This window comes from Pyxicephalus adspersus, chromosome 2 (assembly GCF_032062135.1).
Source record: "Pyxicephalus adspersus chromosome 2, UCB_Pads_2.0, whole genome shotgun sequence".
Taxonomy (NCBI): Eukaryota; Metazoa; Chordata; class Amphibia; order Anura; family Pyxicephalidae; genus Pyxicephalus; species Pyxicephalus adspersus.
In genome coordinates, this window is record NC_092859.1 from 121575043 (window position 1) to 121597485 (window position 22443).

Here is a 22443-nt window from a genome sequence, read left to right on the forward strand (position 1 = left end):
TATATGGGCATAATTAGCTGGTTTTATTGATTGGCATACTTTAGGTAATCTATTATACACATTTTCTTTGAATTTAGTGGTCGGGTAAAGGCATGAAAACACTTTTATAAAAGAAGTGTAAGGCAATGGACACCAATCTTTGTATGGTTGTGACTATTTCTCCCAACAAGTGAGTTTTGGATACTATTAGGAACATTAGTTGATTATTTTTAAAAATCCTTTCTAGTTGCAACCAATTATTTTTTTTTTTATAGTTGTTAATATGGTTATAATACAGGGAAAGGAGGATTTAGGGGTTGTCCTCCCTTAAATAAGGTGAGTGTTTTATTGATTTGATTATTTTTTCACACTTAGTGTGCACTTAACCTAATTATAAACATAGTAATTACAATGGGGAATGCATTTTTTGTTGAGTTAGATGTTTCACTTGTTTTTATTAATTTTTGGGTGGTGAATCAAGAAATTACCCAGTTTTTTTGCTATCACATCCAGTTTTTACGATACAGGGTACCCTCCATTTTTGTCAAAAAACATACAAATTTTACATACAATGAAAAAATAATGAAATAATAACTTTGTAATGTACTGTTTATTTAAATTTATTTTGTTCATACAAAAGATTAATTCTTAATCTATAACTTTTTTTTGTATTAAAACATTTGAAAATTATTTGGGTAAGCGGTTAGGGTAAAATCTAAGGCCTATAGCCTTTCCTGGCGTGATCAGTGTTAGGATGATGAGCTGCCGAATCAAGAGGAATACCATTTTAATGTCAACACAGATGATCCAATTGTGTTGGTGATATTGCAACAACTCAATGACTTCCCTTATGTTTGTACAAAGAGAAACTGAATGGATAATTGGGACTGACCCAAAATTTTGCCATTGTGAAGGAGGACACACTTTAAGCTCCCAAATCAGGTTTCAAACTCATGCTGATCAAATCCCTAACAAACAGAGTCCTCTTCAATTTCAAACTCTTCATCATTGTTGTCACCTAGTCCATCACCATAATCATGTTCTTCAAAGGAGGGTAGTGTAACCAATACTGGCACTGGGATTTCATCTGAATGAGCCACTGGGCATATGGTAGACTAGGATACTCTATGTTACATTTATTTTTCTTGTTATATCCTGAAGTTTTCACTATACAAAAGTAACAGTCATTGAAATGATCTCCTGGCCCTCGCCAAACCATAGGTCTACCAAATGGCATCTTATTACATGTTCCCTTTGTCCACATCCTTAAACCCTCGACACACTTTTTGCACACCTTATGAGGGGCCCAAGACTTATCTTTATCACTAAGTTTAACTTTGAAATATGCTAAATAGGCTTGCTCTACAAATATACAAATATGTTCGACCTTTGACTAAGGATGGTGAAACTGCCACAGATATTACAAAATTAATCAGGGTTGTTTAGGCACTTATGACAAGAAACAGCAGAGCCAGACATGACCTGAAAGAAAAAATATACGTGTGTAAGTAGAAAAATAAATTTTGCGTATTCACTAAGTAGAGCAGTGTACAACCTCTGACCACAGTCTTGCGTGTAAATAAATAGCCTATACAAATCCATGCTATAGTAATCGCATTATAATAAACGGTGAGAAAAAAACCTGTTGTGATTGAAGAAAACTAACTGTACTTTCAGAATCAGCATACCTATTTTAGTGTAATTAAGCTTAAAAATTGAAGTCAACCAAAAATTTGTTCAAAATTGTTCCCCAGTGTTATTCAATTTGGGAAACTTGATAGCCTTAATGGCAATGGACTTTCCCCACCTTTTCTATGAGAGGATATGACAATCATATGGGTCACCACAATCTATAAGGGCTCCTCTCCTTTATGTGAATTATTTAGTTATGGAAGGTAGGTAGGCTGAAGGGGCTATTTATGGTATCAATATGATATACTTATCTAATATACTAATTACTGAAAGCAATTTATGGGAAAAAAAAGGTTGCAGCAAGTAGATCAACTTCGGAAGTCCTTAAGGCAATATCTTGAATAGTTTGGGAAGAAAATCAAAATTTATTTGAATATTTAAATGAACAACTAATTAAACTGGTATATTGGAACCATATTAAGGTCTAATAATAAAAATAGCAGCAGATATAAAGGATTGGAAATGAATTATCCAGTTCAAAGTAAAAAATAAAAATTGACATTTATTTCTCTTCTTCCTATTTTTGAATCATTACTAAGCTAACATATTGAAAAGACAATCCTCCTTGCATCTCGCCGTGCCTTAGTTTAGCATCTTATGAGAAAAATGAACACAGACAGCCACTAGCACTCAGTACTTGATGTAAGTTTATTAGAATTTTCCTTTTTGTTCTATTTTTATTGTGATAAATTATTGTCAATTCATATATGAACAGAATAGTGTTATGCATAACATAGATAGAAAATCAATATGTATCCTGATTAAATGTACTAAGAATTTTTTGTTATTTGTAGATCTCCTCTTTCTGAGGAAGCGGACACAGATTCTGCGAAACACGTAGAAGCCGCTGAAATACCTCATTTGGAGAGGTTTCCACTGGGAGGTCTACTGAGTACTTTATCCTTAGCAAGTGTTTAGTTTGATACTTTGTGTATTATATGGTTTTATAAAATGTTTGTAAATAAAATTTAATGTGGTTTTATACCTTATCGTCATTTAATTATATAAGCCTGACCTTAAAGTCCCCACAAAATTTGGTTTTCCTACGGGAAACATTACTGTTCTTTGTATCTGTTGGAACCACCGCATTGGCAATGCTAAAAGCTGATGGCATCCAGGATTCACACAATGGACCCTCTGGACTTAGGTACTGTGCAAAGATGTGTCACCTTTAGACAACAGAAATGGACAAAAGAAGGAAATAGGGTTTCAGAAATACATTTCTCCAAGCAAAGGAGATGGGAAAAAAAGTAGCTGGATTACATAAGAGTTACTCAATACATGATTTGTTGACAATGTATTTGTTTGAATGTATGTAAAACCCAACATTTTTTTTATTAGTGTTGAGTAGAAAAAGCATCTCTCCAAGGTAAACAAAACTGGAATAGGTGTCTGCACTTTTTACCTATTTAATATTCTGTTGACAACTTAAATCCTTTGGATTTCGCCTCAATTTCTGTTTAAGTTAAAATGGTCATCAGGACAAAAAAAAAAAGAGTACTCTTTCTTAGCAGTACAAACTTTATCCAGAAAATAAGTTTATCTTTATGTACACATAAATGATAATATTTTAATTGTGTTGTAAATAGTTAATTGGCGGAGAGCATTGGTATGGCGGCAGTCCTGGCTTAACGTGGGACTTGTAGTCCAGCATTTGAGCATGTCCTTCAGACTAACACAAGTAGCCTAGTTTCCTCTTCTCCAGTAGAAAATTACCAACAAAACATTTATTGGGACATTAGAAAGCTGCACACATGAGATCTGCCTATCAATAACAGTGAAGCAGAAATATTCAAAAAATTGTCACATAAAATCCAAGTAGCAGGTCACATAGGAATCACTAAGGCCAAGGTCCAACTGATGCAAAGTTTTCTTTTGGCTTATCATGGGTACAAACATTTACAATTGGTCCAATGTTGCCTGTCAGTAGAGGCTCCATGGTAATTTTTGCTTGTAATAAGCAAATCTTTTAGGAGGGTGGCAGCGAATAGTCCATGTGAGCGTTTCGATGCCACTTTAAAATACTGAGGATATTTGGGGAGTCAAGAGTCACCTTCTTTTTGCCTACAGAGAGATACCCCAGGGCTTTTCACCCCTTAAACTTCTGTATTGAAAATGAGAGAGAACACCTTTGGAGCTAATAAACATGACTATTATTATCATTATTTTCTGAAGTCCCTAAACAGAATAATAACACAGATATGAATGGTATGGCAAAAACACTGGTATGACCACATTTCCCAAAAGTGGACGTACAACGAGAGACAGGACAAATGGCAGACAGCATGGGAGTGGCAATGTGGCAATCCAATCACAAGGCATCTAAGTAATCTTACATTGGTAGTAAGGTTTACTATAGCAAAGCAAGGGACAGAAGGCTTTCCATGTAAAAAAAGACGTGCCATAAAAGAACAGCATATGTATTGCTAATTTGCAGGCAGCCTGGACAAGCAGAAGACTGAAACACTGTTATATTTGTTACATAAAAGGCAACCCACGGATCACTTCCACACATGAATCTCATCTGCTGGAAGTGTCATGAGGTCTTGCAGTCCTCAGATTAGGCACAGGAGTGGATCCTTCAAACAAACACTCTGCCTCCCATCACTTGCTGGAGGTGATTATCCTTCATCAACACATTTTTAGTATGGTAGGCAAATATTTGAAGTGCCTTGCTGAACAAAATAAAATAGGTAGTATGGAATAAAACATGACAAACTTCAGTATTTAGAAACAAAGAATGATGACAATTTTATATATTATGTCAATGGGTTATTTTTTATATTTCCCTCTTTCCTAAATGGTGCCAAAGCTCTAATGGTTTTAGGAAAACATAAATATGGCAGAGAGGAAACCTAAAAGCCAATATGACATCTTTAGATACTAAACATTGTAATATGACCAGTGAATAGATAAAAAACACATGTGTCTCCCCAGTTTCACAAAATGTTCCAGTTGTAGGGATCTTTAAAGTGGAAGTAAACTGAACAAAACAAAAACACTTGATCGCTGTGGTGATTAAGACAAAAAAAAGAGGGGCTTTACTAAAAAAAAAAAAAAAAAAAAAAAAAAAGGGTTTTAACCCCTCCTCAAGAAAAGGTAATTTTTCCTTAAATATTAGGGTTGTCTAACCTGTTTTGTAAGGTAAAAATTGCAGTTTTGGTCTGCTTTAAGCAGGAGTTATCCTTGGTTTGAGTTTAGAAATTCCAGATGTTTCTAGATCACTGGCGCTGGTATAGTAAAGATAAACTATCAAATCTCCTAGTCCAATATTGGTCGCCTCCTCCTGTTGCTGGGAAGGATTTCTGGATAGAGGACACAATCCCGGGTAAGGGATGTTCATCCAGTGACCAATCACTGGTTACAGGTCCTGACAAAGGGATAAATCTCTGGTGAATAAACAGAGAAAGGGAGCCATAAGTCAGTGAAAAAAAAATTTAGCGGGGCCTAGCCCACCACATGCCCATGTCTGATAGGAGGTTTTGGAAAAAGAGAGGTAGTCTGCATAGGAGAGAGGAAGTCCCTTGTTGCTAGTAAAGAATATAGGTTACCAAATTCAGGAGACCATATTGAAGCAGCGACAAGTCTAGGGTCTGGGTCTCCCTGGAAGTAAACTGGAGCTGAGAAATAGCATTTGTTAGAGAACAAGAAAAGTGAGGATTTGTGTGAGGTTTAACCTACATTCTATTGTGTAATCTCTTTATTCCCTCCAGAATATGATCCGCTTATTTCTCAAGAGTGAACCCACAAACATTTAGATGCTTCTACAGGAGTCAGTGCTACACAGTATAAATACTGGGGTGTATTTTATTACAAAATTCTATAGATATATTTAAACCTATTTTATTGCCAAAATGTATTTTTAAGCACACCTTTACTAATACAATACAGACCCTGTGATTGTTGATTGTATTAGATGTGTAAATTAAAGAAAAATATGACAAAAGGGATTATTTTTGTTCTATTTAATCTCTGTGGAACAAATAAATTAATAGAACTCATGAGACTGATCTCACGAGACTGAAGATGGAAAAATACATCTTTATAAACATAAAGATGTATTCAGTTTTCTAGATAGTCTAAAGAAATGCTGTTTAGTTGAATTTGCTATGCTTTCTTAACAGCAATTTTAGTACGTATGAAAGGTAATGTTTTCTAAATGAGTATGTTTATGTTAATAACCAAACTGTTCTTGTTTTATTATGGGTAATTAAAATAGCCAGCCAAGAGACAATAGTCAACCTTTTCCCCAAGTATAGGCCCTGGTATCAGCTCTGATACATGGATACCTGAAGATATAGCTATCAAATCAGCCAGGTTGGCCTCAAACCATCTTTTTAGTCTACAAATTAGCACACTGAAGATTTCAGCTTCAAGTTTTTTGACATGTCATAATATTTTTATTCCCAGAATCCTGTCAATTGCACATGTTTGTGCCTAACAACAGAAGTCTGGTCAGTTATGAAAGATGGCAGAAGCCATTAGAAGTGGTCACTTCAGTACAAGAGCATACGAGTTTAAAAAGGTAAGACATCCCATACACGATATTGATAAATGTCCTTTTTTCTAACAACTTGTTTTGAATATTTATATCGTTTTTCATTAGTTCAAGCTTGTCACACACATACATTATATATTATTGGAAATTAAATTAAAATATAAATGCAATTTTCTTTCTTCAGCACACATAAATATATGTTTAGTGACCCGCAGATTTGATTATAATAGAGGTTGTACGTTAGACTTTTAAACATCTTTTAATTGGTAAAGGAGCCTAACCTAACCTTATTCTACTGATATTGCAGGACAACAAGCTATCATATGTTCTTGGAGTTTTCTGGCTACTATAGAAAAAAACATTAATGTAGCAAATAGCTTTGCATTCTATTGCATTCAATAGCAGTTCATTTCTTTCTGGTTTTATATGTCTAAAAGTGGTACATTGTTTTTCATGAAAATTTATTTTACAGTATAATATAATAGTATAATAAAGTCTTCAACACAAAATCATGAAAAATCCTAAATTAAATAAATTAAAAAAAAAAACGCACCAACGTCACCAGGAACTCCACGCCGGAGGAAGAAGAAAGAAGACAGGAATTGTGGCGATGGACGATGCGGGATGCCAGCACATCAGGTAAGGATGTATTTACTAACCTTTCCATAGGTTTACCTACCCCGAGTGTGACTTGAGGTTACCGCTTTCAGCAATTTTTTTCTACCCCGAGTCACACTCGAGGTTACCGCTAGGGAGGTTAATCATGGTTTGGCATTGAATGCAAAGCATTACCCTATTGGTAAACTAAGTAAATATTTACTTTCCTACATGAACATTTTCTGCTCCTTAGTAATCCAGCCCTATTGTCTTGAACAATGCACATCAATATTACCATTGCATAAAAGAACTTTGGTAATAGTGATAGTGATAATAGTGAGTAATGATTTCTTGCTATAGTTTTATAATTTATTGTTACCTATTTATTTTAATAAATTTTTCCTTTTATTATAGATGGCGTTTTTGGAAACATGGAAACCCAAAAATAGTACTGTTGTGACAGAGTTTGTGCTGTCTGGTCTCTCCTCTGTCCCAAGTCTTCAATTGCCCCTCTTCTTACTCTTCTTGTCAGTTTACCTGTTAACTCTTTTTGGGAACTTTATGATCATTCTGTTAATTAAAACAACTCAAACACTAAAAACACCAATGTATTTTTTCCTTATGAATTTATCTTTTGTAGATATAATTTACTCATCATCAATTACCCCCAATGTTATGGCCACTCTCATTTCTGTAAATAAGACAATGTCTATCCCTGGATGTGCCACGCAGATGTTTTTCTTCATTGATCTTGCAAGCTCTGAAGCCATGTTATTGGCTGTCATGGCCTATGATCGGTATGTAGCTATATGTAAACCATTGTATTATACAATGTTAATTAATCAAGCAGCCTGTTTTCAGTTTGTCTTGTCAGTATATGCTGCAGGATTTTTCAATTCATTAACACATACATATTGTGCATTTATTTTACCATTCTGTCATTCCAACGTGATAAACCATTTCTTCTGTGATGTTAATCCAATTTTAAAGCTTTCATGCAAAGATACGTTTCTCAACGAGATGTTATTATTTATAATTGCTGGATCCATTGAAGTGGGTTCTTTCTTATGTATAATGATATCATATAATTATATCTTGGTTGCTGTATGTAGAACTAGCTCTTCTAAAAGTAGGGGCAAATCACTCTCTACCTGTGCTTCACACTTTTGTTGTGTAGCTTTATTTTACTGTCCAGTGTTCTACATGTACTTACGCCCAACTTCTGCCTATTTGGGAGACCAGGACTGGGTGGTATCTGTGTTCTATACAGTAATCATACCAATGTTGAATCCCATCATCTACACCCTAAGGAACCAAGATGTAAAAAGTGCTCTGAAAAAAATGAGTATCAGTTCTATCTTCAGGTTCATGGGTTAATCTTCTTACATAAAACATCATCAAAACGTCATATAGACATATTGATCTACCAGACATTATGGGTCTGGTGCATACAATTTCTTACTAACTAATAGCAAATAATTTTAAGAAATCCATGCTAGGTTTGCTGGATCACCAGGGTACTTCCATTATGATCTATCTTCTCTAGTCTTGGTGAGCTTTATTAAATCAGGCCCTATAATTCAATCCTTAAATTGAATTATTTTTAGGAGAAATAGCAAGAGGGAAGGAAAGCAACATTATAGTCACAAGAAGAAGCTAGTTGTTGAACAATATACAGACAGATGAGAACAAAGACTGTGGCATAGGGTACAATTTTGATTCTTAATGCACCATCACATAGCTCACAATTGTTTGGATGCTGGAGCATGTTCTGCTGAGCAAACCAGGCATGTGTTGTCATAGTTGTTCACACCTTCATATAAAAATAAGTCTATTATTTATATGGCCCAGTAGAGGGTGAGGAGATTATATTTCCAATGTATGTATGTATTATATTATAAAGTGATATGAAATTTTGTTAATGTATGCTTATGAAGTACATGGAAAAAAACAGATAAATCATAACACTGGGGAACAATTTTGAACAAATTTTTTATTGACTTCAATTTTTAAGCTAATCTACACAAAAATAGGTATGCTGATTCTGAAAGTGCAGTTAGTTTTCTTCTATCACGTCAGGTTTTTTCTCTAACGCTTATTTTAATGCGATTACTGTAGCATGGTTTTGTATAGGCTATTCATTTACACGCAAGACAGGGTGGTCTGAGGTTGTGCGCTGCTCTACGTAGTGAATAAGCAAAATTTATTTTTCTATTTACACACGTATTTCCTTTCAGTTCATGTCTGGCTCTGCTGTTTCTCGTTGTAAGTGCCTAAACAACCCTGACTCATTTTTTTATATCTGTGGCAGTTTCACCATTCCCAGTCAAAGGGCCAACATCAGCACATTTGTAGAGCAAGCCTATCTGGCATATTTCAAAGTTAAACTTAGTGATAAAGATAAGTCTTGGGCCCCTCATAAAGTGTGCAAACAGTGTGTCAAAGGTTTACGGATGTGGACAAAGGGAACATGTGATAAGATGCCAGTTGGTATATCTATGATTTGGCGGGAGCCAGGAGATCATTTCAGTGACTGTTACTTTTGTATAGTGAAAACTTCAGGATATAACAAGTAAAATAAATGTACCATAGAGTATCCTAGTCTACCATTGACTATACACCCAGTGGCTCATTCAGATGAAGTCCAAGTGCCGGTTTTCGTTACACTACTCTTTCTTGAAGAGGGTAGTGTCACTAGGTGACAACAATGATGAAGAGTTTGAAATTGAAAAGGACTCTGTTCGTAAGGGATTTGATCAGCATGAGTTGAGTGAAGAAGGCTTCAGAACTCCTAGCATCAAGACAGCGTGAGAAAAAATTACTTGAAAAAGGAACAAAGGTATTGTACTTTCGAACCAGAGAAATTGGATTTCTGCAGTACTTTAGAAACAACAGTGGCTTTGTGTATTTCCATAACATACCTGGTTTAATGGAGGAACTCAACTGAATGGCGACTATTCATCGATAGCTCAAAGCGGAGCTTAAAGGAGGCCATTCAGTTTCTCTTTGTGAAGAATATGCAAACATAAGGAGAGTCATTGGCCCTAATTCATCAATAAAATCAGCGCTCGCTGGTCGCGCGTACTTTCGCGCTTCCAGCGAGCCGGGTTTCCGCGGTCTGGAGTCGAGTGCGCTCGTACACTCACCTCCTCACTGCCAGCCCGAGTCATCAAGTCATCAAGTGCTTGGATGTTGTGCATTGATGTGACTTTGTAATCCTCATTATTGTTAGTTTCATCTGTTGCTGCAATGTTTTTGTGCCTGGTGCGTACGATTTCGGATCGCGAATACGAATGCGCGACCGATAATCCGATTCTGCTTGATGAATCAGGGGCTTTGTGTCAGTCAATCAGTGACATCTGCAGTGGGGGTATGATAGTTGTTAATAACCCACTTTTCGTTCATTTTCAAAAAGGTGAGGCGATTTACATTTTCTGGTGACAGTCATGATCGGTTGTCCGTGACCACTCCGCCAGTGGCACTGAAGGTTCTTTTAGACAGAACACTGGATGGCACGAAAGAATCTTGATGGCATACTGTGCCAACTGCGGGCTGTTTTTTTCAGCCTGTTGACCCAAAAATTATTGGCCTCACTACTGTCAGGACAGGCATCCTCATTATATCTGCTGTCGTCAACACCACCACCACCACGAGCCAGAAAAGAGCCAACGTAATCATGCACCATTCGCTTCATCTGTTCTCGATGGTTTGGCCCCCGCACTTCACTTGTTTGAGGTGGCCGCATCAGGTTTCGCCAGGCATCCAGAAAATCCCCCCTGCCCTGTCCTAGACTTTTGGATGTGTGAGGCCTGATGCAACTACTGCTGCCGCTACAGGAGGATAAGGTGGGGGCAGTGTCCACATGAGCTCCCTGTGTGGAATGTGGTGCGCGGAACTTTTGCTTTTGTAGCGGTGATGCAGAAGGGTGGCCAGCCAGTAATCATCCTGTAGTGCAGGGGTCCCTCCGTAGACATCGCAACATGTGAACACACATATGAAAGAGAGGTTCCCTGGGCTCATCCTCCTCCTGTCCCTCAGTAGGCGCCAAAACATCTCCCTCCTCATTACCCACCTCCTCCTCTCCTTGCCTGGGGCATGACAGCACAGATGCGGTTTGGACGGGTCCTGTCCAGCAGCCCCAACATGGTCTCCCTCATCATCATCATAATCATCTTCCTCCTCCTCATCTTGGAACTCCTGATGCTAGCCAGTGTCCCTTCTTGCTCCTACCGATGCTGGCTGTGCTTTTGGAGTATAATGTCACCCTCATCCACCTCCCCGCTTTCTTCCCCTCTTCTCCCATCGCCACTTTCCATCAGGCCAAACAGGATATTATCAAGCAGAAAGATGATAGGTATGACGTCATTCCAGCCTGACTGCTCCCGACTCATAATGTTTGTGGCCTGCTCAAGGGCTCCATTGTGTGGCTGTACAAGGGCCCTGCTGCCTCCATACACCATGCTGACCAAGTAATGGCGGATGGCTAGCTTTTAGTCACACAGACGCTGGAGCATGTGCAGGGTGAAGTTCCATCTAGTCACAGTGTCACAAATCAGTGTATGCCCTGGCAGCCTCTGTTGGTGCTGGATCTTGCTAAACGCCGCGGCGGCAGTAGAGGAGCGGCAGACATGGCTGCAGATGAAGCAGGCCTGTCTCCTGAGTAAGTCGTCCAGTCCTTGGTACGTGCGGAGGAACTTTTGCACCACCAGGTTCAGTACGTGGGCAAAGCAGGGCACATGTGTTATGCAGCCCATGGGCTGCGCGGCCACAAAGTTGGCCCCATTGTCACACAATACGTTGCCTGTTGTGAGCCGGGAGGGAGTCAGCCAAGCCTCAACCTCTCAGTCCAAAGAGTTCTCTGGCAGTGTGACTTTTCTCCCCCAAGGACACAAGTTCCAGCTCTGCTTGGCAGTGCATGTGCTTGAGGGAGCCGCAGTGCCATGTCTGCTTCACCACAGATTCCTCCCCTGCTGGCCTTTCAGGAGGAGTGTGGAAAAAAGAGGGGTTGACGGTAGAAGGAATGGAGTAGGAGGAAAAAGAGTACTGGGGTGGCCCATGCTTTCCCACCACACCCCTCAGCGGGGCTGCCAGGTGCTGTAATGCCTTATGCAGACTACCACCCACTGAGCTATGCAAGGCCACCTGTTTGTCCAGCTGTCCATGGTGGCGTGGATTTGGCTAGACACCGAGAATGCCAATGCCTGGGAGAGGTTATCCATTACATGTGCATGTTAACTGGATACAGCTGTGCGGGAGAAGTAATGCCTGCTTGGTATATTCCACCGCCACTCGCCACAGGCCATCAGGTCACGGAAGGAAGTCCACAATGCTCAACGGCAGTAGCTGCAAGGCCAATAATTTGGCTAGATGCAAATTTGTTGGTTGGGCCCATAGCCTGATGCCTTGCGCAGAACTCCAGTAGAGTGGGCTAAAGTGACTGTGAGCTAGGGGAGCTGAATGGGTCGCTCGAGAACCTACATTGCCGCGACAAATGTCATCTGATGCCACAAAACCTGCGGGCAGAAGCTGATACTTCCTCACCGCTAGAAGTCTGGCTGGCACCAACCCCCCAAGATGTACTAGCAATGACAGTTTGAGGTGGACAAGGAGTCAATGGAGGTGGAAGAAGAGAGCATGACGTGGTTGCACCTCCTTCAAGACAACGCACTTTGTACTGCTTCCACTTTGGTTTATGGTTCTTGCGCATGTGGGGTTGTGTGCAACCACTCTACTACTCTTTTTCTTTGCCTGTCTCTGCGTCTGCTGGGTGCCCTGTGTCTGCTCCAGCTCAATCTCCCCCATGGTCACATAATCTCTGACTGTTTCCCTGCTTTTGCCTACTCGTCTGTCTCTTCTTTGGGACTCACATGAGGCAGAGTTGTGGCCCCTTCCATGCCTAGTCTGTTGCAGCTGCTCCTGCCTTTCCTCTACATCTGTTTCGGAACTGCTACTAGCCCTTACACGCACCAGTGGTTCCCAGGTGACATCACAGTCATCATCATCCTCAATTTCATCGAACCCAACCTCTGGAAATGCAGACACTGATCCAGAACCCTCGGTCTCAAAGTCTGCCTCCTGCTCTGAACTTCGCACTGACAGATCCTCAGGCTGTTCGTCAAACAACATGGGAGAGTCATCAGGAGGTACAGGCACATTAGCTACGCTAACATCTGTGTTTGCTCCTGTCACGGCTGTGCTGGTTCCTGCTCCTGCTGCTGCAGAAGAAGAGCCTGCTGCACTTGAGGCCCCTGAGACCCAGTCCACAATCCTCCCCACATGACATGGCTGTATGATTGTATTCTGCCCTCTCAATACATCTACCAGCGTACTGGTGCTCCGTACACATCTCAGGCCTGTTTGACAACTTCTGCTGCCTCTAACAGTTTGCTGCTGCTGTCCTACAGTGGCGGACTCCCAGAGAGTAGGAAAGTAAGGAAAGTAGGACAGAAATTTCACTGTACCAAAGAGATTCTTTGGTAAACAGGAACAGGTATCAAACACTAAAATATCTGAATTTATTTTACAGTAGCACAGTAATGTAACTGTACCAAACAGTCTTCTTTGGTATATAGGAACAAGTATCAAACACTAAAATATCTGTATTTATTTTAAAGTAGGACAGAAGTTTCAGTGTACAAAACAGTCTTCTTTGGTAAGTAGAAACGGCAATTGATTTTATTTAGCTTTAGTGAATGTATAGTGTGAAAAAAAAGATGACTAACAGTGTCTTCACTAATACACAATATGGATTACACTAAATGTGCTGACTGCTGACAGCTTAACAAAACAGATTAGCTATGCGTGGCACTACAAGTAGCAACAACCACAATTGAACCTTCAGTTAATGTGCAGTCAGTGAACAGCAACTAAGAGTGTAATACACACAATATAATTTGCACTAAATGTGCTGATTGCTGACAATTTAACAAAACTGACTAGCTAGTAGCTCATGTAAAAGTAAATTTATTTTTATTATTTTTATATTTATTTTTATTTTCACTTCAGGCTTCTTGATTGGGCATGCCCCCTCCTTCCTGGGCCTCTATTGCCCCCGGATTGACACCTTCTTACACTCCTTGTACCTCTCGCGAGACCTTGAGCGCAACAGATGTCTCCTCCGGGTGGTTCAAATATCGGCCTTTCCTTTGCCGATGTCACTACGTTGGACGTGCTTACACGTGGGATACCAATTAGAGGGTCCCATAATAGCCTGGCGCGGGTAGGTATAGGAGGCAGTGGTTTTTCCTCTCATGGGTCTTTTGGACCCCTATGCTATCTGGGGTACTGCGGGAGGCTCTATGGACAAGGCACAAGTTTCCATTACCTTGTGGTAGATTTAAGATTTCATGAAACTTCATATAAGACTACAATAAATCCTATATGTTGTAGTGTTTTGGGTTGTTCTTGTTGGAATGAGCCTTTTCCCTTTGCCATGTTTTTTTCCTCCATCTTGTATACTAATTTCTTTGACAGTTTAAGTTGCACCAGTATGTTTAATATTTGATGGTATGTATATTTTGCTTTTGTGCTTGTTTTTTGAATTACTACTTGAAATATGTAACAAAATAACTAATAAGTTTTGCCTGTACAAACTAAATCCCTGAGGAAGCGGAATAATTCTGCAAAATGCGTCAGATTGTTACAGCACACCAATCAAATTGAAACTACCTCGGCCATATTGGTATATTAAGGGCCTTTGTTCCTAAATTTTTGTCTGGTACCTTACCTGCTACTCTGCTACATGGAGGTTTTACAGACTTTTTAATGTATGCATATGTTTGTTTTTTTATGTATTAATAAAGTTTCTACTGCAGCCCCTATTAACTGTACATCCCTGCATATTATGTTTGCGCTTTATACATTAAAGTTTATAATGATCATATTCAACAGACCTAAAACAGAACATCAAGTTAAGTGGACCTAAACTAGATTTTTTACTTTATTAAAAAAGGTAGACAACCCTTTTATAAAAAAAAATGTTCTTTTCTTGGGGAGGGGGTTTTAACCCATTTTTTATTTTTTAAAAAAAAAAGAGTGTAGGGTAGAAGAGGAGTAGGTTGAGTTGATCCATCCTAGGTCATCCACTTTATGACATCTTCAGCTTACTGTGGTTATAGGGGAAAGGCAGCACCTTGTTTTGAAAAGGTCATATCTGTACTTTGTCTTCTGAGTCTGTAAAGGATTAGTACTATTTATTTTTTGCCAAGTTTAGAATTATGACATATTACAGTTAACTTTATATAGCAGGCAAATTAAATAGAACTACCTGTGTACAACTGTACAAACGTTCTCAGCATATGCAGTGGATTCCCACTACACTGGATCTTTCTGCCACAGGAAGGCCCAAATCCCTTAAAAAGTAACAATGGACCTCTGCTTCCTATAATGCTTGAATCATAAATCCATATTAAAATCATGAGCAGCATTATCTCAGGAATTGAATCTTGAAATATTACTGTGTATGCATGAACCTGTATCTTAAACCCCACTGGGTATGTTTTCCCTGTGTATATCTCTGGTTGATCTTAAGTCCAAACAAAAATGTAGTACTAGTAACACATTATACACTTTATTATTACACATTGCAAAAATAAATGAAAATATGTTGGCTGGGTCATTTAAAGATACTCCAGCTCTTTTAAACTATTTAGTGTTAAAGCTAGTATTTGTGCAAGGCAAATTTATCCATAGCACTAAAAAAGGCATCTTTCACGTGAACATTTCTAAGACTATAAATTATTGGATTTAACATGGGAATAACCACTGTATAGATAAAGGAAATTACTTTGTCGTTCTTGACTGAGTAACTAGAAATTGGCCTTGCATACTCAAAGATGGCTGTGCAAAAAAATAAAGTAACTACTATTAAGTGAGAGGAACAAGTAGAGAAGGCTTTTTGTCTTCCTTCTGAAGACTGCATCTTTAGGATATTAGATATTATTTTTATATAGGAAACCATGATAACTGTCGCAGACAAGCCTCCGAGGATACTAGACAGGAGAAACATAAATAGTTCACTAATAAAGGTATTGGTGCAGGACAGTTTGAGAAGTGGTGGGATGTCACAAAAGAAATGGTTGACTTTGTTAGATCCACAGAAAGACATACTAAAGGTGCAGTTGGTGTGTATAATTGAGGTTAGTATTCCACCAGAGTAAGCAGCACACACCAACCTAAACTGCAGTCCTTTGTTCATGATAGTTACATATAATAGGGGATTACAAATTGCTACATAACGATCATAGGACATCACAGTCACAAGAAAACATTCTGCACCCACGAACAGTGCAAAAAAGAAAAGCTGCATGACACATCCTTTAAAGGATATAACTGTTTGTCCTGAACATAGGTTGGACATCAGTTTTGGAGTGATAACCGAAGAGTAACACAAGTCAGAAAAGGAAAGATTACCAAGAAAAAAGTACATTGGATTATGAAGTTTGGGGGAGCACAAAATTAAAATGATCATACTCATATTGCCAATTATAGTCACAATGTACATTAATAAAGTGATACCAAAGAAAAGAAAATTTAGCTTGGTGTTATTAGTGAGTCCTAACAAAAGGAATTCTGAGATTGTTTGATTGCCTCTACCTTCTTCCATACCTGCCATCTCATCATAAACACCTACAAGAAAGAAAAAATGTATATATTTAGCCGAAAATAAATGACTTTTGTTTTGGGTCATGAGGTTTGGTTCTTTGGGTTTTAAAACACAATGGACAAATACAATTACTTGAGGAATTTGTAAAACATATTTACATGACTATAAGCTTTGTTTAATCATATGGTATCAAATGCAGAAAAGTGTAGTAAATAACAAAACCAAAGGTGCTGTCCGCTTGCTAGAAACCATTGGTAGGTCGGTTGCTATTTGAATTATTTCAGTAAATGCTTCCTTGTGAAAATTCAAAACAGTATATCTTTTTGAATCATTATACTTCTATATTTTGTATAGGCCTAAATATGAATTTATATTTGTATCTTAAAAAACAATGCAAGAACAGATGGTGGTTGAAAGAAAACATACAAAAAAAGAAACAAACAGTCTATATTCAAAGTAAAAGTATCAAAGTAACAGTAATAGGGTAACAAGGATCATGTAAACAGACATGTATACAGGATGAGAAACTTGTACACATAAAAGAAACAAAAACTTAAAAAATCAGCTACCAACCTTCAGTATATATTACTAAATTATGTAAACAAGATATTGCTTTTTTTTTTTGCTTATATCCCTTCAGACTTACTTCTTATCCATCTAAATTTCCAGATCAGAAGTAAAAAAAAAATTAACCAAATAAAAATATATTGTAGTTTAGGAGTCCTTAGATGTATGGTGGCTGCATCAGTCACCTTTTTTTCCATAGAAATATATTATATATGCTCTTTATGTTTTATCATATGGTCTACTGTTTTATGTTTTTAAGTAGCAAAAAATGTGTAGAATTTATTGTGTAGAAATCTTTGGGTGATAACAATACATTGAGGTGAAGAGAGTATATGGTACAGAATGTTTAACCTAGAAAAACATGACTGGGGCTCTTGCTTACAGTTTATTACTGTTTTCATTGCCTTAATGAATAAGCCTGGGTGTACTAAGTGATTATAGTAATAATTCATTGTTGTTTAATTATTTGTTTAAAACAATTGTTACCAAAGACTCCTCTGTTAATTTACAGTCAACTTGTTTTTAATAAAACATATTCCATTCCAACAAACAGGTAATCTAGTTTTCTATCATTTATTTCCTGCAGTAAACCATCCACCAATAAATGCCACATTTATTCATTCTCTTTTCTGTGTAACAGTGTATATAAAGAGTTAAATTAAATAAAAAAAAAAGTAATGAAAAAGTCAGAATATTTAACCATGCAGAATACTTCAGTTTAACATATTGTGATAAGGAGTGGTAAAATGGACAATTTTAAACATTTTTCCTGGGCAAATATGAAATGACTCCTGTAATTGTGTTGTTTTAGGCCATGAAGAAGGTAGGGGCTTGGGACTCTCTGAAACTGGCCTAGATGTTAAGGTTATTTACACAAAGTTGTATTCCCAATGAAAATGTTATTTTTTTGCAAATGGTGATATTTTTGTGAAAATTTGAATGCCCAAGGAATGCTTTTACAGTGATTCGGAGCAGTGGTCGCCAACAAGTGGTCGGTAAGAAAACTTTGATGGTCCACACATCAATTGCAATTTTTATGTTTTACTAATATTAAAACAAAAATAATATTATAATAAATTCCTATATTCTGAATGACAATTTTGCACTAAATTCATGAACTTTACTAGAGACAGAAAAACAAGGGAGGCGCAGCATGACGTCTGTGTAGTGTTAAGTTGTATGAGGCAACCATTGTCGAGCCGTACGCTTCAGTATTGTTTCTACCATTACAACAATCACCCCGCTCCGCAAATACTGATTCTCATCCGATTTTTTTTATTTTATTTGTTTATTTCTCAGATGCTATGGTAAGTAAGTATGACCATAACTGTGTATTCTCTTTACTGTTATATTTCGTTGCATCAAACAGTTTAACTTTGATAACTATCATTTCTTGTTTGGTCTTTGAATTGGACTGACATAAACCCATAATGAGTGAGAAAAAGTAAACAAATATTTTGCATTTCTTTAGTAATACCGAAGATAATGCAATGCATGATAATAGTAACAATATTAATACTTCACTTGATCATGAGCTGGTCAATGAATCAGAGCTGCCACAGTTCTCATCAGGCACCATTAGGAAGATCATTATTTTACAAATGTATTTATCTTTTTAAAAAAATTCATATTAACTGTCTGCAGGATTTAAAATTATGAATTTAGTGGTCTGTGAGGTTCGAAAGGTTGATGACTGCTGATTTTGAGAATTAGTAAATGTTAATAAGTTGTAAAACAAAGTAGACTGACTGCCTTTTGTTCTCAACCTAATAAAACAGTCAAAAATATTCTAGAATGAGACAATTAAGTAAATGTTCAACTAAAAATAATTAAGTTAAAGTAGATCTCAGCTGGAAAAAAAACTGCGCAAAGTGAATGAAAGCACTAAAGTGTAGCTTTCAAAAAAAAAATAATATTTACCTTTACTTTAGAAAAGCTCTTGATCCCTCCACAATCCTATTCCAGTCCCATAGCACCCTAGTTTCCTTCTTTCCTATAGGACAGCAGGTGCAGCCATCTTCTGTCTTTTTCTTTGAGCTTCTGCTCACCCTGCACGGTGCGAGACTGGGTTTTCTTCCTGAAAATGTAAGCATATGTGAGATTGGCACTTTCTTTTGATCCTCGGGGCTTCTCAAATATGCACGAAAGAAGAGGCCCACACCTTCATGGGAAATGTGCTCTAAGTATTCCAGGAGACTGCAGGTTTCCCCTTTAGTCTAAAGGAGGAGTCTTTCCCAAATAATTGGAAAAAAAAATACGTCTGCTTTAAGATAGGCTGATGTGGTTATGATTTACACTCTAATGACAGAGTCCTATTCATAACTACATAAAAGATAATAGTAACCACAGCATATACCTAAAGGTAAAGAAAGCCTTGATTTTCAAAATGAACAAATTAGTCTATTTAGCGAATGTGTGTGCCTATGGAATAAAATGTACACTTTGCTAAAATTTAGGCATATTTGTGCAAAATTCCATTCGTTCCGTACGTTGTCCATTAGTCCATACGTTCACTGTTCTAATTGCTGCTTATGCTTTACAGCTTCCTAAATCAGCTCCCTGCTCACTAGACAAATGTGATTGTGTTGATTCATAGCAAGAAAAACTACATAATGCGAAACTGTACATGTCACTGTATGGTGTCTGATAAAAATGTGTGTAAAACATGAGATTGGCTGTACAGAATCACAAATAATTTGTTAGCTAAAACAGTAAATATACAGTATGTATTGTGGTGAGTTCTGCCTAGCAATTTTGTTCTTTTATTTATTTTTCTCTTCCCTGGTTTAAAAAAAATGTCGTTCTGCAAAAAAAATAAAAAGGTAAAAATACAATATGCAAAAAACTACACTTTCCCAAAACTTTAAATTGTTATTATATTATTTTACTGCTATTGTATTGTTATTATTAGTAATGTCCCAACATCATCCTTAATTGTTATACACAGTTATAGAAAGCTGAACAGTCTAATAGCAAAACTCAGGGCTGTACCTTTTATCATTAAACCTCTGCTAAAAAGAATCTTTCAATCTCAGTGAATCTACTTATGGAGAACTGTGCCTGTCAGAACAAAATATGATCATACTGCTGCCACACCAACTATTGTCTGTTCATTTTAGAATAGTATAATGGTATTTTAGTACATATTCATATTACTTTTTTCGAACATTTTAATGATAAAAATATTAATGTTTCATTTTAACATTGAAAATGAAAAAAAAAGTGTTTACTTGTATATATGTAAATGATTAGTGCATGTGTCAAAATGTTTTCTTGTGTTTAAAAGTTTTTTTTTTAAAAAGAACACAAATATATCATCATCTGTATGAGAATGAGGACAAAGCACAACAATAAACATATAAAAGGAAAAGTAATTTACAATATGTGTCCTGTAGCAAGTCAGTAAAATGAATAGCTGCTGTAAGCCCTTGATTTTGCAGCTTTTGGAAACATTTGTATTACTCTTATTAATATACAGTATGTATTACTAAGAATATTTTTTAATATGTGATACCAGGCATCACTAGGCATAGCAAGGCTTTTTCCTGCATAAGGAAAACATTATGTAAATTGTATCAACCAACCTGCAGATCTTTAGTTTCTTGTATCAGTCAGGCACAGAGTGTATTAAATAAGAAGCATATTTTCTGGGGAAATGATCCTGTGGGACTTACCAAGGCAGTCTATTCAGGTAAATGAAAAAGTATAATGACCTAAACAATGGTGCTCTAGAGAGTAACCAACAATGGATTCGGAAATAGGAGATAATATATGTTAATATATTGTTTGTTTAAAGCTGAACTCCAGCCTTATCTTTTATCTTGTAGAGTTGTACAGGCCTTTTGCATACATTCAAATTGCATATTTATATTTCTTTTTTTTTTAATATTCTATTTTCCAAGGACACAGAAAAAACAAATTTACATTAACATACAGGAAATCAAAGATACAGCTTACAGAGACAAGTGTTCCCAATTATTACAGCCCAATAAAACCAGAGTAACCATATCCTCAATTTTAACCATACATTATTACAAAGAGGTAAGGATGAGTAAGGTAAGGATGAAATTATGAGTATCAAAAAGTGTTTAAAAAGAGACACAATTACCATTAGCTTATCCAATCCATCTGAAAGATATATTACCCAATTCTTCGAAAATGAGGCCCAGCGTAGGCAGCTCATTTTGAATCCACTTATGCAAAATAGTTTTCTTGGCTACTAAGGATATAATGGACAAAAGTGTACTGCAACCTTTAGCATATTTCAATTTCAAAGCACAATGTTAAAGTCTCACAGAATGTATTAAAAGCTACAGCTAGACACTTCTCACCTCTTTTCACCTCTTTTCCTGGCTGAAGGACATCAAACTTTATTTAGCCCAGGAACAGTTTGAGAAAATCCAATTATATTAAATTGAATTAAATTGATGGAAACTTAGTTAAACTTACCTTATTTAAACTTTATCCATTTATTTCATCTCATGACTGTTTGGAATGATTAGGGTAACAGTGACTAGTGACCCTTCTAGTTTGGCTTTACAAAAATATCAATGAAAGAAGTGGGTAAAATGTTGCAATGGTTAAATTTGTTCTGGTGACAACTGTTAAAGGGGATCTCTTTTACTTCCAGTTGCATCACTGAGACAAGAAGTAAAGGAAAATCTCTTTAATTAGGACCACAAAATAAAAAAAGAACACAAAAAGGTTTTGCATTTATGTGCACTTTAAACCCAACTGTACTTGTTAAACTGCCTGATCTCACACATACTGCAAATTTACAATATAAAAGACATAGGGCCTGGTTTCAAGTGATGTGAATTGAGGTGAAGTTAAACGATCTTCATTTTAAACATGTAAACATTAGCAAGAGAATCTTTTTTTCAATTCACCTGGAGAAGGTTAAATACATAGTCACTTAATTGTACTTCATGTTACTTTACATTATAATAAATCTGGTACTGAATGTGCGTATATTTGTGAGGTCAGTTGAAAGTTCATTAACTATCAGTTTTCAGGTGATTTACATCTGGATATGAAATTGAACTACCTCATTCTACACATGTACTCACTGTTATAGGGAATGTGATGGCATCCATTTATATAAGGTTAAAGTTGTCTTTATTTGCAAAATGAAACGGTTAGAGGGTGTAGCTTTCTTAAATTTTGGCCAAAATAAAAGGTTTCATCAGGCACAACAAAATGAGAAAAGTATGACAAGGAGGCGTTGCTTCATGCAGATAATGCTTCAGCAACCTCTCAACATGACTGTGGCTCCAACATTTACCTTTCCCCTATTTATGAGATTTGGCTTCCTTGAGCTATTACCTATTCCTAGACCTATTACTGTACAAATGCCTTGTTAGCACCAATTCATCTAAGACGATGATGACATGGTGCATACTTAGAGATACAACAAGAAAGGCTCTATTTTAAACAGATCACAATCACAGTAACACTTGAAAAGCCACACGAAAGCCAAGGGCGCTCTGTAGCAGAATTCTTGCAT

General features: G+C 37.0%; 2 protein-coding genes across 2 annotated transcripts in view; one reads left to right on the forward strand and one right to left on the reverse strand.

Annotated features, from left to right (window-relative positions):
- The window catches only part of LOC140322523 (olfactory receptor 5AR1-like), a 63141-nt gene extending 54998 nt beyond the window's left edge, over window positions 1-8143 (forward strand). Inside the window, exons 3-4 of the mRNA XM_072399081.1 lie at window positions 6082-6196; window positions 7181-8143. Coding sequence (XP_072255182.1) covers window positions 6140-6196; window positions 7181-8143 — 1020 coding nt within the window. The 5' untranslated portion in view covers window positions 6082-6139. The remainder of the gene's footprint in view (window positions 1-6081; window positions 6197-7180) is intronic.
- Window positions 8144-15284: 7141 nt separating this feature from the next.
- Window positions 15285-16379, reverse strand: LOC140322171 (olfactory receptor 5AR1-like). The gene has a single exon (XM_072398780.1). The coding sequence runs from the start codon at window positions 16377-16379 to the stop codon at window positions 15426-15428; it is 954 nt and encodes a 317-aa protein (XP_072254881.1). The 3' UTR covers window positions 15285-15425.
- Window positions 16380-22443: the final 6064 nt, after the last annotated feature.

Bases quoted from the DNA above. Each gene is read 5' to 3' on its own strand.
- LOC140322171 (XM_072398780.1), bottom strand. From the start codon at position 16,379: ATGGCAGGTATGGAAGAAGGTAGAGGCAATCAAACAATCTCAGAATTC.